General features: G+C 39.4%; 1 protein-coding gene across 6 annotated transcripts in view; it reads right to left on the bottom strand.

The window, feature by feature from the left end:
• Positions 1-3,292: 3,292 nt before the first annotated feature.
• Positions 3,293-13,627, bottom strand: part of PKIB (cAMP-dependent protein kinase inhibitor beta) — a 1,514,333-nt gene continuing 1,503,998 nt past the window's right edge. For all 6 annotated transcript variants that reach the window (XM_044073807.1, XM_044073780.1, XM_044073798.1 and 3 more), the window contains one exon: positions 3,293-3,890. In XM_044073807.1, coding sequence (XP_043929742.1) covers positions 3,817-3,890 — 74 coding nt within the window. In that variant the 3' untranslated portion in view covers positions 3,293-3,816. The remainder of the gene's footprint in view (positions 3,891-13,627) is intronic.

Raw genomic sequence — 13,627 nt, 5'->3', positions numbered from 1 at the left:
GTGACTCATTTTAGTGTCCCTATCTTAAAAAAGATGGTGAAATCTTCAGCAGGTGGCAACTGTAATACTGAAAAAGTTGTATATACAGCCAAGAGTAATGACCGCCCTGCATTTTATGTGGGTCAGACTATGAATGAACTGAAAAGGAGGATTTCAGGTCATCTTTCTGACATCAGACGTAAATGCCAGAAGAACGCCTTATCCAAACACTTATTAGAACACCCCAGACATTCTGGTTTTAAGTTTATCATTCTGGACTGTGTGGAGATGGAAGAGCTTGAAGGGGACATCAATGGTGTGTTGGAGAAAAAAGAATTATACTGGCAGCTGAAATTAAATGCATTCAGAAAACCAGAACTTAACTGCTATTGCTCTATTAAGAGTGTGTTGAATTGACGTAAACTGCCATATAATCTGTAAAGGTTTCTTAGGGAATTTTTGAGGAAATATTTTTATATACTAAAGGTACTAAACATACTAAAAAGAAAAAAATGATGTGTAGAATGTGTATAAATGTATATATGTTTAGTTACTTTGACATCAGTTCTGCTTTGATTAGATTTAATGCACTCTTGCATCACACCAGAGATTTAAATGGTAAATTCAAAACACACATTTTTTTTCATGCCACTATTACCATAAAGTTTTGGTATAATTCCCCCATTTAGCATACTGGTGCACACTCATGCACGCATATACATTACTGATTTGCTTCATCCAATGTTTTCTGTATTTTCGTGTGTTTTTTTCTTCTGGTTTTCATTGTATAAACAGTTTTTGGGGCTGTAGACATGGAAACAGTAATAAGTGTTTTTTTTTTTCATCGGCAAAGCACTGGCATTTCTTTCTGAGCTGTATATAACTTAGTTTTTATGTACACAAATACAAATGGATGGATGTTTATTAGATATTATTATACAATATATATTTATATTTATAGTGTTATAATTAAATAATGTTTATGGTTATATAGCTATGTATGTTTTTTTTTCTTGCATCTGTCTAGTTAGCTCTTTTTTACTTATCTACCTATGTTTATGATTTTAGTTCGTGTCACAGACCTGATGAAAGCTGGATTGTATTAGTTAGCCAAAAGCAATTTTAGTTAAAAGTTAGTTGGTTTATATGTATGTATGTTGTGCTTTTCTTAACACCTGATTTTGGAATGTGGGTTGCAAATAGATAGGTAGTTTTTTCCTGAACGAGGAACTATCAGTAGTAGTGTGTGGGGTGGGTACTTGCTGTTCTTAAATGTATTTTTGCACCCCTATTTATATTGTTTGCCTGGAATAGGCTGGTTTAAAATTAAAGAATACATACATTTTCCACACCTACTTCTAAGTATATAAAAACTGATAAATTTAACATTGTAAAGTATTTCTGAGTTTTGTTACTGAGGATCACTTGTCTTTGATAAATAAAGGCTTGTTGGTTTGGAACACTACCTGGGTTTCAAGATTTTTGAAAATTATTGTGACTGATCTCATCAATGAAGTTTTAAGTCTACTAGTCTGTTTTTTCTTCTCTATGCGAGGCAACGAGATAAAAGCTGGCTGCAGTGACCTTATATTTTTATTTTAAAAGGCTGTAGTACTGGATGCTAGCTAGTATTGATCTCACAATTTATTTATTTTTCTACATGAATTCTCACATATACTGCAGGGCTCCTTTTCTTGTAATCTGTGGTAAAAGTACAGTAAGAGTTTCTGGGTTTTGCTGTTTTATTTTGTGTTTGGTGCTCTTCTCTGTTTGTCCCTCTGATAAGAGAATAACTCTTACTTTATTTAAAAGTAGATTTGTATATTATTACTCTGTCCTTAAACGTCATATGCTTGTCTGTATAGAGAATGACACAAAGAGAAATTCAATAGATACATCCCTGCATACGTACCACATGGATTATCTAACCTATTATTTCACTTTTGGTTGTGACACCAAGTTCTCTGTTTACGTCTTTGTAAAGAGGCCCCATCTGTCATCAGAATACCATGCAGTGCTTTGCTTGTGTAATGGCAGTCATACAAGTGTAGTCATTCTTTCTTCCATTAGCATTCAGGTTTCACAAATTCCAGTCAAATTCAACATGGTTGCTAATACTTGGTGTATATATTAGTAGGAAGCAGACTACTGCTGAAAGAGAAGTGCGCACCATCAGTTGCCATAGATACCGATGTAATTTAAAGCAGTCTTTTGTGGCATGGCGACACATTGTATTTTACCTGAAATAGTGCAGGTGCTACATGAACACTTCTACAAAGGTGAATTATAATCCAAAGAAGTATGTGAAAGTGAAAACAAAACCCACCATTGTTGACTGAAGAACTGGAATCATTAAGCCATGTTGTGTGGCCATGCATTTCCAGAACTCTTTTCTCAGCCTTTCCACTTTCCATGATATGACTTCAAGTAAAATGTACCAAGAGGTTTATTTTCATTAACCAGGAGTAAGAATACAAAATACAACTGCAAGGCTTATATGATGATTATGTTAAAGACATGTGAATATCAATCTCAGGTGTACTTGACTAGGAAATTATTCACGCTTATTGCCTTGGACCAAGCATTTCTGCTGTGGATTATAGGTTTTGAAATAAGGTAGCCTAGGTGCATTTCACCTCTGTCAGATAATATGCAGTGGTGTCTTGGATGTTTTTAGTATATAAAGTAAGCATTGCTGCCATATAACAATTATCTCTTAAGTTCAATTCTTGGCTAGGATGCCTTCTGTGTAAAGCCTGAACATCCCTCCTATGTCTGTCTGCCTGTCTGCATTTTTGCTAGGGGGTCCAGCTTACTTTGTCCTAATGACTTGTAGTAGGTGTATCGAACATTCTTCACATTGCTTATAGGTGTGTGTGTGTGTGTGTGTGTGTGTGTGTGTGTGTGTGTGTGTGTGTGTGTGTGTGTGTGCAATATATGTTTGTACTGCAGTAGGCTGGCATCAGGTCTGGAATAACCCTATCTGCATTTCTTCCATTCCCTGCTGGAACAGGCCCCCACTGCCCCCTGTCCCTGAAATGCTCTAAACTGGTAATCTGAAAAACGAATGAACAAATAAACTGTAGGAGTGACATGGATAATTTCAAAAGTGTTAACTGATTTGTATTGGACCTTAAAAGTGCCTTGGTCATTAAACAGTTTAGAAGACACTTTGAATTCTTGTCTTCCATAGTTATTCACTAACTATGTATTTATTCTGAAACAGAGAAACATTAAAAGAACACAAATCACAAGAAAAAATTATTAGCAATGTTTTAGCTTCTGTAATGTAACATGCCCAAAATGACATTAAGAAGTTTAAGCTCTTGTGTACTTTATTTTATAAACATTGACATCCATGAGCAAATGGGCTATTCAATAATTCTGCAAACCGAGTGCTCCACAGATCAGTCCATATACTAGTGTGAATCTCAAATTTTTAGCCATTTTGATCATTAATAATGAAATAAATTACAATACTTATTATGTGCTGCATTTTTATAAAACCAATATTACCTTGAAAAACGTATTTGATAAATCCTTTTTTTCTATATTGCACATCATTGTAGTATAAGCTTTATTTACAACACAGTATTACTTTCATTGGAAAAAGTACTTCATAAAACATCAGAGTGAAAGCATTTCCAGAAATGTATAAAAATCACAAAAACTACCCAATGTTTTTCTTGCAGTGAATATAACCGCATTACCATGAGAAACATTCACTAAACCTATGTCATCTGTGTTCAGAGGTACTGCTTATGTGCCAAACACTGCTGTAGGTTGAACCGTGCCATTTTCTTTTGGATTAATTTCTTGTCGCCATCATGTGCCCCTTTACTTTTCCTCAGCCCCCTTTTCTTCTGTTGGAACATCTGGCAAAGCAGTGTTTTCGTCTTCTGCTCCTGCACCTAATGGAACAAAAAAGCAAGCATCACTCTGCTTAATTTCCTCCTCAGAATCACATTTAATTAGGTTTGTTTGCTTACTTTTATGCAGGTGGATGGACTGGTCCACACAGACCCTTTTTAATCACAAAACCTTTCAACTGTGAATGAGACAATATGTAATGAGCAAAAAGTACAGTTTTGTACCTACCATAAATGTAGATGTCCGAGAGGAATGCATCTGCAGTCTTTACAAATGGGTTGTCCTGTCGTCAGGCAGCCCTTCAGTCGGCCGGATTCCAAAGTCTGGGTCTGGCTTCGGCTGGTGTCGCACTTCACCCGACATCATTGCGGCAGTTACTCGGGTATAAAGGCATCAGCTGACGCCATTTTCCTCAGTGTTTCTTGCCCCAGATGCCAGGTGCCCTCTTGGATGGCTAAATTTGGATAAATGCCAAAGATTCCAAATAGTAGAGCGCAAACACACAAAATAAGCATGTATGTACATATATACAAACAAATACACCATAATAGATCCCCCCAAGCTAGCTGAAGATTGGCAAATACCCTAGGAGTACCTCAGAGGGGAAGGAGGGTGGGTAATCCTGACTGCAGATGCATTCCTCTCGGACATCTACATTTATGGTAGGTACAAAACTGTACTATGTCCTTCAAGGATGCATCTGCAGTCTTTACAAATGGGTAGAATACCATAGCTAAACTAGGAGAGGAGGAAATGAGAATAGATTATGGTGTAGTTAGGATCCCTTGCAAAACAGCAGTGGCAAAACCAGCACGGGATCTAGAGTATAGAGGTAAGTTATAATGCTTGGCAAATGTATGCACGGAGGTCCAAGTAGCAGCCTCTATAATGTCCTTGGTAGCCACTCCTCGTAAGAAAGCTGTGGTAGTGGCTGTAGCCCTTGTGGAGTGAGGTCTGATGTTCTCTGGAGTTTTCTTTCCATGGTAGGAGTAACAAAATCTAATGCAATTTCCTATCCATTTGGAGATTGTCTGTTTAGAAATTGGTTTTCCTTCCTTTCCTGTTGCATATGCTACCAGAAGCTGGTCAGTTTTTCTATTGTTTTTGTCCTGTCCAGGTAGTAGCATAATTGTCTGTGTACATCCAAGGTATGTAAGAGCCTTTCTCCCCTGTTCTGTGGGTTGGGGAAGAATGTAGGAAGGTGGATAGCCTGATTTAAAGAGACTCTGGATACCACCTTAGGCATAAATGTAGGATTTGTTCTCATGGACACTCTATCTTGATGGAAGATCAGGAAGGGTTGCACTGCCATTAATGCCTGTAGTTCAGAGACCCTTCTTGCTGAAGTTATTGCCAGCAGGAAAGCAGTCTTCCAGGATAAGTATTGTAATTCTGCTGTTGCTGCTGGTTCGAAAGGAGGAAGAGTCAGTTTTTCTAGCACAAAGTTCAAGTCCCATGCTGGCAATGGAGGTTTCCTGGGAGGTTTTACATTTTTAATTCCTCTCAGAAACTGTCTGAGCAGAGGATGCGAGAAGACAGGAGGATCCAAGCTATATTCTGCTGAAATAGCTGATGCATGTATCTTGATGGAAGAATAGGACAGGCCTGTATGGAAGAGCTCCGCCAAGTACTCCAGGATGTTGGCTATGTTCACCAGTGTCACATCTTGCCCCTTTGCAGTACTCCAGATGAAATATCTTTTCCATTTTGCTGCATAATTATTTCTTGTTGAAGGTCTACGAGCCTCCAGGATTATGTCTTTAACCCTTTGGGATAAATTTGGGTTAATTGCTGTTATGTAATGTTCCAGGCAGTTAGCTGCAGAGTTTTTAGGTTTGGATGCAGGATGTTGTAGTTGTTCTGTGTTAGCAGTAATGGGATCAGGGGCAGTGTCCATATTTGTTCCCGGGACATGCTCCTCAGCAGTGGATACCAATGTTGTCTTGGCCAGTCTGGGGCTATCAGAATGATCCTCGGACGTTCCTCTTTGATCTTCAGAAGCACCTTGTGCATCAAAGGAAGTGGTGGGAATGCGTATGCTATCAGGCTTTTCCAACTGAAAGATAGGGAGTCCACCTTCCAAGCAAGTGGGTGGTACGTCCTTGTGCAGAATTTCTTCAACTGGTGATTGAATGGGGATGCAAACAAGTCTATTTGTGGTAATCCTCATTTTCTTGTGATGGTTTTGAAGATGTCCGGATGCAGCATCCATTCGTGGGCATCTGTTGTAGTTCTGCTTAGTATGTCTGCAAGAATGTTTTCCTTCCCTGGTACATAAATTGCCTGTAACTGAATGTTGTAGCTCAGAGCCACATCCCATACGTCCAGTGCCAGCCGGCATAGAGGGTATGAGTGTGTGCCTCCCTGTTTGTTGATGTACCACATAACTGTGGTGTTGTCTGTCCTTATCATCAACTGGCCTCCTTGGAGAAAAGGTCTGAATGCCTGGATTGCCAATTTTACTGCCATCATTTCTTTTAGATTTATATGCAGATGCAGCTGGTCTTGAGTCCATAGGCCTTGAATGCACTTGCCCAGCATGTGTGCCCCCCAACCGAGGTCTGAGGCATCTGTTGTGATGGTTTGTCTTGGTTGCCTTTTGCAGAAGGGCAATCCTGTGTTTTATTGGCAGGCCTGAGCCCACCATAGGAATTCTTGCTTCAGGCATGGGATCATTGGAATTTTGGTTTCTAGGCTGTGCTTGTGCTGGGACCACAAATTCTTTAGGTACCACTGTAGCTTTCTCATATGCAGCCTGGCATGAGGGACCAGTATTATGCAGGATGCCATGAAGCCTAGAGCTTGTAGCACTTTTCTTGCAGTTAGATGGTTCTGCTTTGTTAATGCCAAGAAGTAGAGAGGAAGTTGCTCTTTCTTTTCTGCAGTTAGGAATGCCATTTGTTTTGATGTGTCCAGTTCTGCCCCCAGAAAGGTTATTCTTTGGGATGGAATCAGCCTTGACTTTTTTGTATTGACTGTATATCCCAGGGCTTGCAGCTGGTAGATGACTCTTTGTAAGTCTTCTGTTAGCTTGTTTTTGTTGTCCGCTTGTATCAGGCAGTCGTCCAGGTAGGGATAGATTTGAATCCCTGAAGTCTGCAATGAGCGATTACTGATGCCAGGCATTTCGTGAACACTCTGGGCGCAGTAGATAAGCCAAAGGGCAATGCTGAGAATTGATAATGCTCTTATCCTGCAAGAAATCTGAGGTATCTTCTGCAAATTGGTCTTATGGGGACGTGCAGGTATGCCTCCTTGAGATCTAGAGTTACCAGCCAAGACTCCTTGCCCAGCATGGGAAGAAGCTGCTGTAGGGTCAGCATTTTGAATTTTGGAACAATGAGGAATGTGTTTAAAGCGGACAGATCTAGAATAGGCCTCCATTTGTTTTCTTTTCTTGGTACCAGGAAGAGTCTGGAGTAAAATCCCTTTCCTTGCTCCATAGATGGTACCTTTTCCACAGCTCTCATTCTTAATAATTGAGATATTTGCTTTAGAGCTTCTGCCCTTTGAGTAGGTGGTAGGTTTGGCATTCCTCTCTTTCCTAGTAGAGTATGGAAATGGAACCTGTAACCTTGGTCTATAGTTTGCAAAATCCATTTTTCTCTTGTAATGCAGTGCCAGTTTCTTGAAAATAAGGTTAGCTTTCCACCTAAGGGTGCTTCTAGTTGTTCCCTGGTAGGCGGTGCCACCGCCAAGTCACTGTGATTGAGTTGTTGTAGTGGTGGTGGCTGTATCCGTGCCTCGTTGGTTGTTACCCTGCCACTGGCGACCCCTGTAGGCACCCCTGGATTGGTTTCTGCCTCTAGAGCGCCTATTCCTGCCTCTTTGTGCCTTAGAGGAGTCCGGAAAGGACCAATTCTTGGAGGGCCAGTTCCTGCTAAACCTTGGAGGTTGAACTTGTAAGAAATCTTTCACTGTTTGCACAGATTTTGCTTTCTCTTCCATCTTTTTTAGTACCTGCTGTGCAGGGGAACCAAATAAATTGACCTTGTCCATAGGTGCATCCAAAAGCTTAGATTTGACATGGTCTGGTAATGCCTGTTCTTTCAACCATGCATGCCTCCTGATAACTGTGCCAGTCATGGCTGATCTAAAGGAAGCCTCTAGTGCATCATAGCCACATTTTAAGGAATGGTTACTAACCTGCTGTATGTTATGTACCATTTCTTGAACATACTTTTATCTAAAGATTCTTCAGAGGACAGCTTTTTAGTTAACTGGTCAAGCATAAACTCTTGATATTGAATCATATGAAATTGGCAGTTCAAAGCTCTAGCTGACAAAGTAGCAGAGGTGTAAACTTTTTTACCCCATCTCTCTAAGGACCTGGATTCCCTTTCAGAGGGAGGGGTTTTAGAAGAAGTAGCTGCTGCAGCTTTAGGACCCTGGGAGATAGTCTCTGGATCTGCAAAAGGAGCCTTATATAAATGGTGATGAGTGTCCGGGACCCTGTAGTACCTATCGGGCTTAGCAGGTGCCGGAGGTAAAGAATCAGGAGCAGTGCAAGCATCATTAAATGCATCATCAACCACAGTAAGAACTGGAGGTATAGCTAAGGGCCTATGCTGTGGCAAATGTAGAAAGGTCCTAAGCCTTTTTCTAGAGTCTGAGAAATCTTGGCCCTGCCACTGAAATTGTTCCTTCATAGCATGCAAGGTTTCCCCAAAGGAAAATTCCTCAGGAGGAGAGGCTGAAGGGATGGACTCCTCAGCATCAGAGTCTTCGTAAGGAGAATAAGAAGCCTCAGGAGGGTCTGTATGTTCTGAGTCATCAGAGGAATCATCTGTGGATACTGGCTCAGGGTGCTCTGCTCTAGGCCTCTTTTCTGGAGGAGGGAGAGAGGCCCTGTCTGGATGAGGCTGGGCTCCACGAATTAAAGAGATGAGATCCTCAGCCAAAGAAAGCATATGGGAGCTGGTGCTGGGCCTGTGAGAGGAGGGCTTGGCAGGCACAGGTTTTGATGCTTTGGCTGCTTTAGCCCTGGCAAAGGCCTTAATAGACATAGCTGGAGGAGGCCTAGCAGCTCCACGTGCAGGGGTTGAAATATCCAGGGGAATGGTGTCTGATAAATCCTGTGAAACCGCAACAGAAGGTTGGATTTCAGAAGCCGTTTCTACCAGGTTAGAAGAGGCCTCGGTAGAAGGCATGTTATTGGCTGAAGAAAGAACCGCTTGCTCGGTTTCAGCCGAAACCGAGACACTCGTGGTTTGCTTAACCCACGGACCGCGAGTGTCGGTCCTTTTCTTTGCGTTTTTTGGTTATTTGTGTAGTCGGAGGATCCGACGGCATAATGTAGGCAAAATCGGAGCCGAAAATCTGTTCAGCAAAGTCCGAACGACGTCTAAGCGTCCGCCAGTTAAAAGAAGCACAGGCTAGACAAGCTGCTACGTCGTGGTCTGGGCCTAAACAATGTATGCAATAGGAGTGGAAATCTTTATGAGGTATTTGTTTCCCACAAGATAAACAGTTATTAACTTTCTCTGACATCGGCTGAGGCAAGAAAGAGTCCCCAACGGGGTACTTAGCTTTATAGAAGTCTTTGAAGTAGTATTCGGTAGTAGTAATCTCTGGATCTGACCGACCGGCACTTGCGAACAGCTTCTGCTTCGGGCGCCACGCGACAAGAAAGACTGAGGAAAATGGCGTCGGCTGATGCCTTTATACCCGAGTAACTGCCGCAATGACGTCGGGTGAAGTGCGAAGCCAGACCCAGACTTTGGAATCCGGCCGACCGAAGGGCTGCCTGACGACAGGACAGCCTATTTGTAAAGACTGCAGATGCATCCTTGAAGGACATCAGTACTTAATAAATCACCACAGATTATGTGACAGTTAATATAATCACTTCACCCTTTAAGTTAGCAAGAGAGCCAAAGCTAATCTAAATACTGGTGCTGGTAATTTTGGCTTTACTGTATAATGAAAACAGGACTGTAACACTATTCAGTTTTGAATTTTTTTAATACCTCATGAATCCCTACCTCACCTTTTTAAAAACTTAAAAGTGAAATATGTAGATGATGGGTCATGCTAGATATGCTGTTGTCATTTTTTAACAGTTTACTTCCAAATCATAATAACAATTAGGAATACATATATACTACAATGAATTTAACATCCTGAAAATGAACACAATTTTTGAAAGGAGAGTTATTTGCAGAAATGAACTCCCACATGCTACTCATTAAGGCACTTCACAATTCCAGTTTTCCCTACAACTACTTTTTAAAATGTGTCACTTATGTAGTACATTCCAGAACAGTTACAACTTCTACTGCAGCCAAAACTTTAGCTTTCTTCAGTCTGTATCTTGAAGATGAGACAATATAAGAATAACGCCAGGATACCCATTCGTAATTACTACTGGATATAAAGAATTTTGACATTTTTCACATTCATGGTACCCGGAGATATTTTTTTCAGAATGGACATTAGTCTCCAAGATATGATGATGTACTTGAGAGTCATTATTGATAATAGGGTCCAAGAGGGCTAGAAGGTGAGGCACTGATCTTCCCTCAAGGACCTATGCAGCACAGAATACAAGGATAGTCATGTCAGCCTTTCCTAATAACTAATATTTTTGAGGTCCGAGGTACTTTCTGCTAGGAACCTCAGCATTTTTCAATTTTTTCATGTGTCTAGTGAGCCAAAGGGAGCATTACATTCTATAATGGGTCTAACCAGGGAAGAATGCAGGGGCGCAATACATTTCTTTCTTTTAGATGAGAGGTCCTTTGTGATTAATTGTGAAACATAGAAGGATTTTCTCTCTATAGTTGCTACTTGGTGATTTAAGGAGAGTGACCCATTGACCCAGGTGCCATAATCCCTGATCACTGATTCATTAGAGAGTGGGGTTTCATTGATACAGTAGGTGGTACAAATCTGTTGTTGATAAGGAGATAATACATTTCTTAATGTTTAGTTTGAGATTTTTTTTTGGTGCACCAGAAGTTAATGTGTATTAGTTCTATTTGGAGGGTGGTAATGCCACTGGTTGATTTAACTAGTGCATCACTCATATCCATCCCTGAAAATAAAACACAGTGCCATCTTCTACAGAAAGGATTAGAGGATTGTTTTAAAATTGGAGAATATTGGTATTCTAAATAAATTTTGAAAAATGGCTTAATTGTATTTTATGTTTTTTATTCTAACTCATTAACACAGATGTGGTATGGAATGTCACACTTCTAGCAGCCTACACACATCTTGCATACCTGAGCATTTTCTGAAAAATAAACTTAAAAAGCAGAAGATAAACAAATGTAGGAGACTTCCAAGATGTCTCCACATTGAGTAACTGCTTAATGCTAGCTCTCCCAGTGTGAAAACAAAAACTTGGCAGAGAAAGCCAGTGGATCTATATTTCTTGATAAATTGCAATAACTGCTAGTAAGCACTTAGCCTGGATGCCAGGAAAAAAGAAATGCAGATGACCTGAAAGAAAATCCACTACAAAAGATGAGAAAAAGCACTGACTGGGGGAAAGTACTGCAGCTGTTCATCAAAAAGCAGTGCAAGCTCCATACATGACTTCCAGTAACCTAGAGGAAAGTATAAGACAACTGCACACAGACCTGAATAAAATAAACAAAACAATGATGGAGTATATCAACTCAAACAACAAAAGGCTGGAAAAAACGGAAGAAGCTTTAAAAAGATATTCAGATGAGGTGATAGAACTACAAAAAATCAGAGGTCAAAATGAAGAAAAGGCTATCTGAATATGAAACTCTGAAGAAGAGGTGTTTCAAAAATAATAGCATTAGAGGACACAGCATGTAGGAACAGAAGGAGCTGATTGTGACAAAACTGTGGCAGAAAGACAACGCACTAAAAGTGAAAGAGAGCAGATATTTGTGGAGCATGACAGAAGAGGAATAAATTTAATCCACTATTTAGGGAATGTCGAGATGCAAACATGAGATTCAAACAGTTATGCCCAGCTATCTTTAAAATATTTTTCCATTTAGGGACAAAATCATTTTTTGATGAAGGACATGCTATGAAACAGAAGGAGATTCTGCTTCTTGTTCTTCTGGCAATAAAGACCACAGAGCCAGTGCCAGTGAAACCTTTTCCAATGTTTTAATGGAGAATGCTTGAGAGAAGGAAAAAAGCATGAGAGTTGACTAGAAGAATCAAGAGTATGTTGGAAATAAAGCAGAGACTGAATTTAGGAGATGGAGATAAACAGGAATAAAATCAGTAACTTGGAAATAGACAAATGTGGGATTACAGAGCAATAATTATATTTGTGAAATATGGCAGAACAAGAAAATCTGGATATAATGGACTTGTTTGGACTTTGTTAAACTTGTAGGGGACTCTAAAGCTTATGCCCTACTTCATGTAATTAATGTTCAGAAAAATACTTAGCAGAGGGAAGAGGATGGAGAAAGTAAACTGTAAGTAAAACAACATTTTTTTCTTGATGATACTATTTTATAGTGCATGATTTTCTTTGAAAGCTATAAAGTAAAGTTTATTCAGTTATTGTTAAATGTATTGATGATACTAATGTAAACAGGTGCTCCTGTTTTTTTATTTTTTTTATTTTTCCCTTCTCTCTTTCTTGTTGTTCAGTTTTAAGAATTGTAGGCACAGCAATGTAACAAAAAAAAGAACAAAAAGTCTGGTTAAAAGAGCATAACAAAATGAAAATTAGTGTGCTTTTTTTCATGGGGAACGACTGGATTAAAGCCCTTAGCTTGATCTAGTAACATGTTTTAAGAGAAAGTAAGTGGATGAAAAAGAAATATTATAAGGCTTTTTTCTAGCAAATATATGTATGCTTAATGGCAATTTTATATCTGGTCCACGTGTCTCTGGGAGACAATCTGATAAAGATAAATGACTAGGAGATAATGTTCTCTGAAAGCATTCTAGTGTTTACTCAGCCTGAGAGCTATAAAGATAAGACAAAACCAGACAGCACTTAGATAAAGCACAGGCTGCAACATGCAGCTTAGCATGGATAACATTTATTTTAGATTAACTCAAGTCTGTGAGTCTGACTGTCACTTTGGAACATTTGTTCCTACTAGGAGGGTAAAACTTTAATATTTGAGGATGTACATAGCTTTGTGTGTTATTATTAAGTTAACAGGTTTTAGGGGGTATTTGGTGTGTGTGTGTGTGTGTGTGTGTGTGTGTGTGTGTGGGGGGGGGGGTCTTTCAATGAAACAAAAGTTTTGTAAGATGTGACATAGGCTTAAATGGATATGACAAGAGAAAACAGTATAAAGGATCAACCTGCTAAACAGTGTATGCATGTAACACAAAAGCTGGAACTAGACATTTAAGAAAACATCTGTTATATATAAAATATGTGAATATTAACTTTTTTAATACAGTGATGCTTTCTGCAATGACTTTAAATGTCAATGGTCTCACAGATAAATATAAAAAAGAAAGAGTAGTGAACTATATTAAAAATGTAGAGTGCAAATAGCTATGCTATAGGAGAAACACTTCAAAAGAACTGCATTTGTGAATTTGATAAAGAAAGGTTTTCAGGGTGGTTATTCAGCAGAATACCTGGGGCAAAGTAAAAGAGGAGTACTTATATTAATTGCAAGTGGAGCTCCAATAGTGATAGAAGAAGATAAAAAAGATAATAATGGTAGATTTGTAGTACTAAGGGGCTACTGGCAAGGGACAAGGATTACATTGATATGTATTTATATTCCACCTATAACTGCTATAATGGAGCTTAAGAAAATTCTGGGTTAAATAATCAGCTTTCAGCAAGGAATATTGCTTATAG

This window comes from Protopterus annectens, chromosome 1.part1 (assembly GCF_019279795.1).
Source record: "Protopterus annectens isolate FY-2018-M chromosome 1.part1, PAN1.0, whole genome shotgun sequence".
Lineage (NCBI taxonomy): Eukaryota > Metazoa > Chordata > Ceratodontiformes > Protopteridae > Protopterus > Protopterus annectens.
This window is presented reverse-complemented; position numbering and strand designations above follow the sequence as displayed.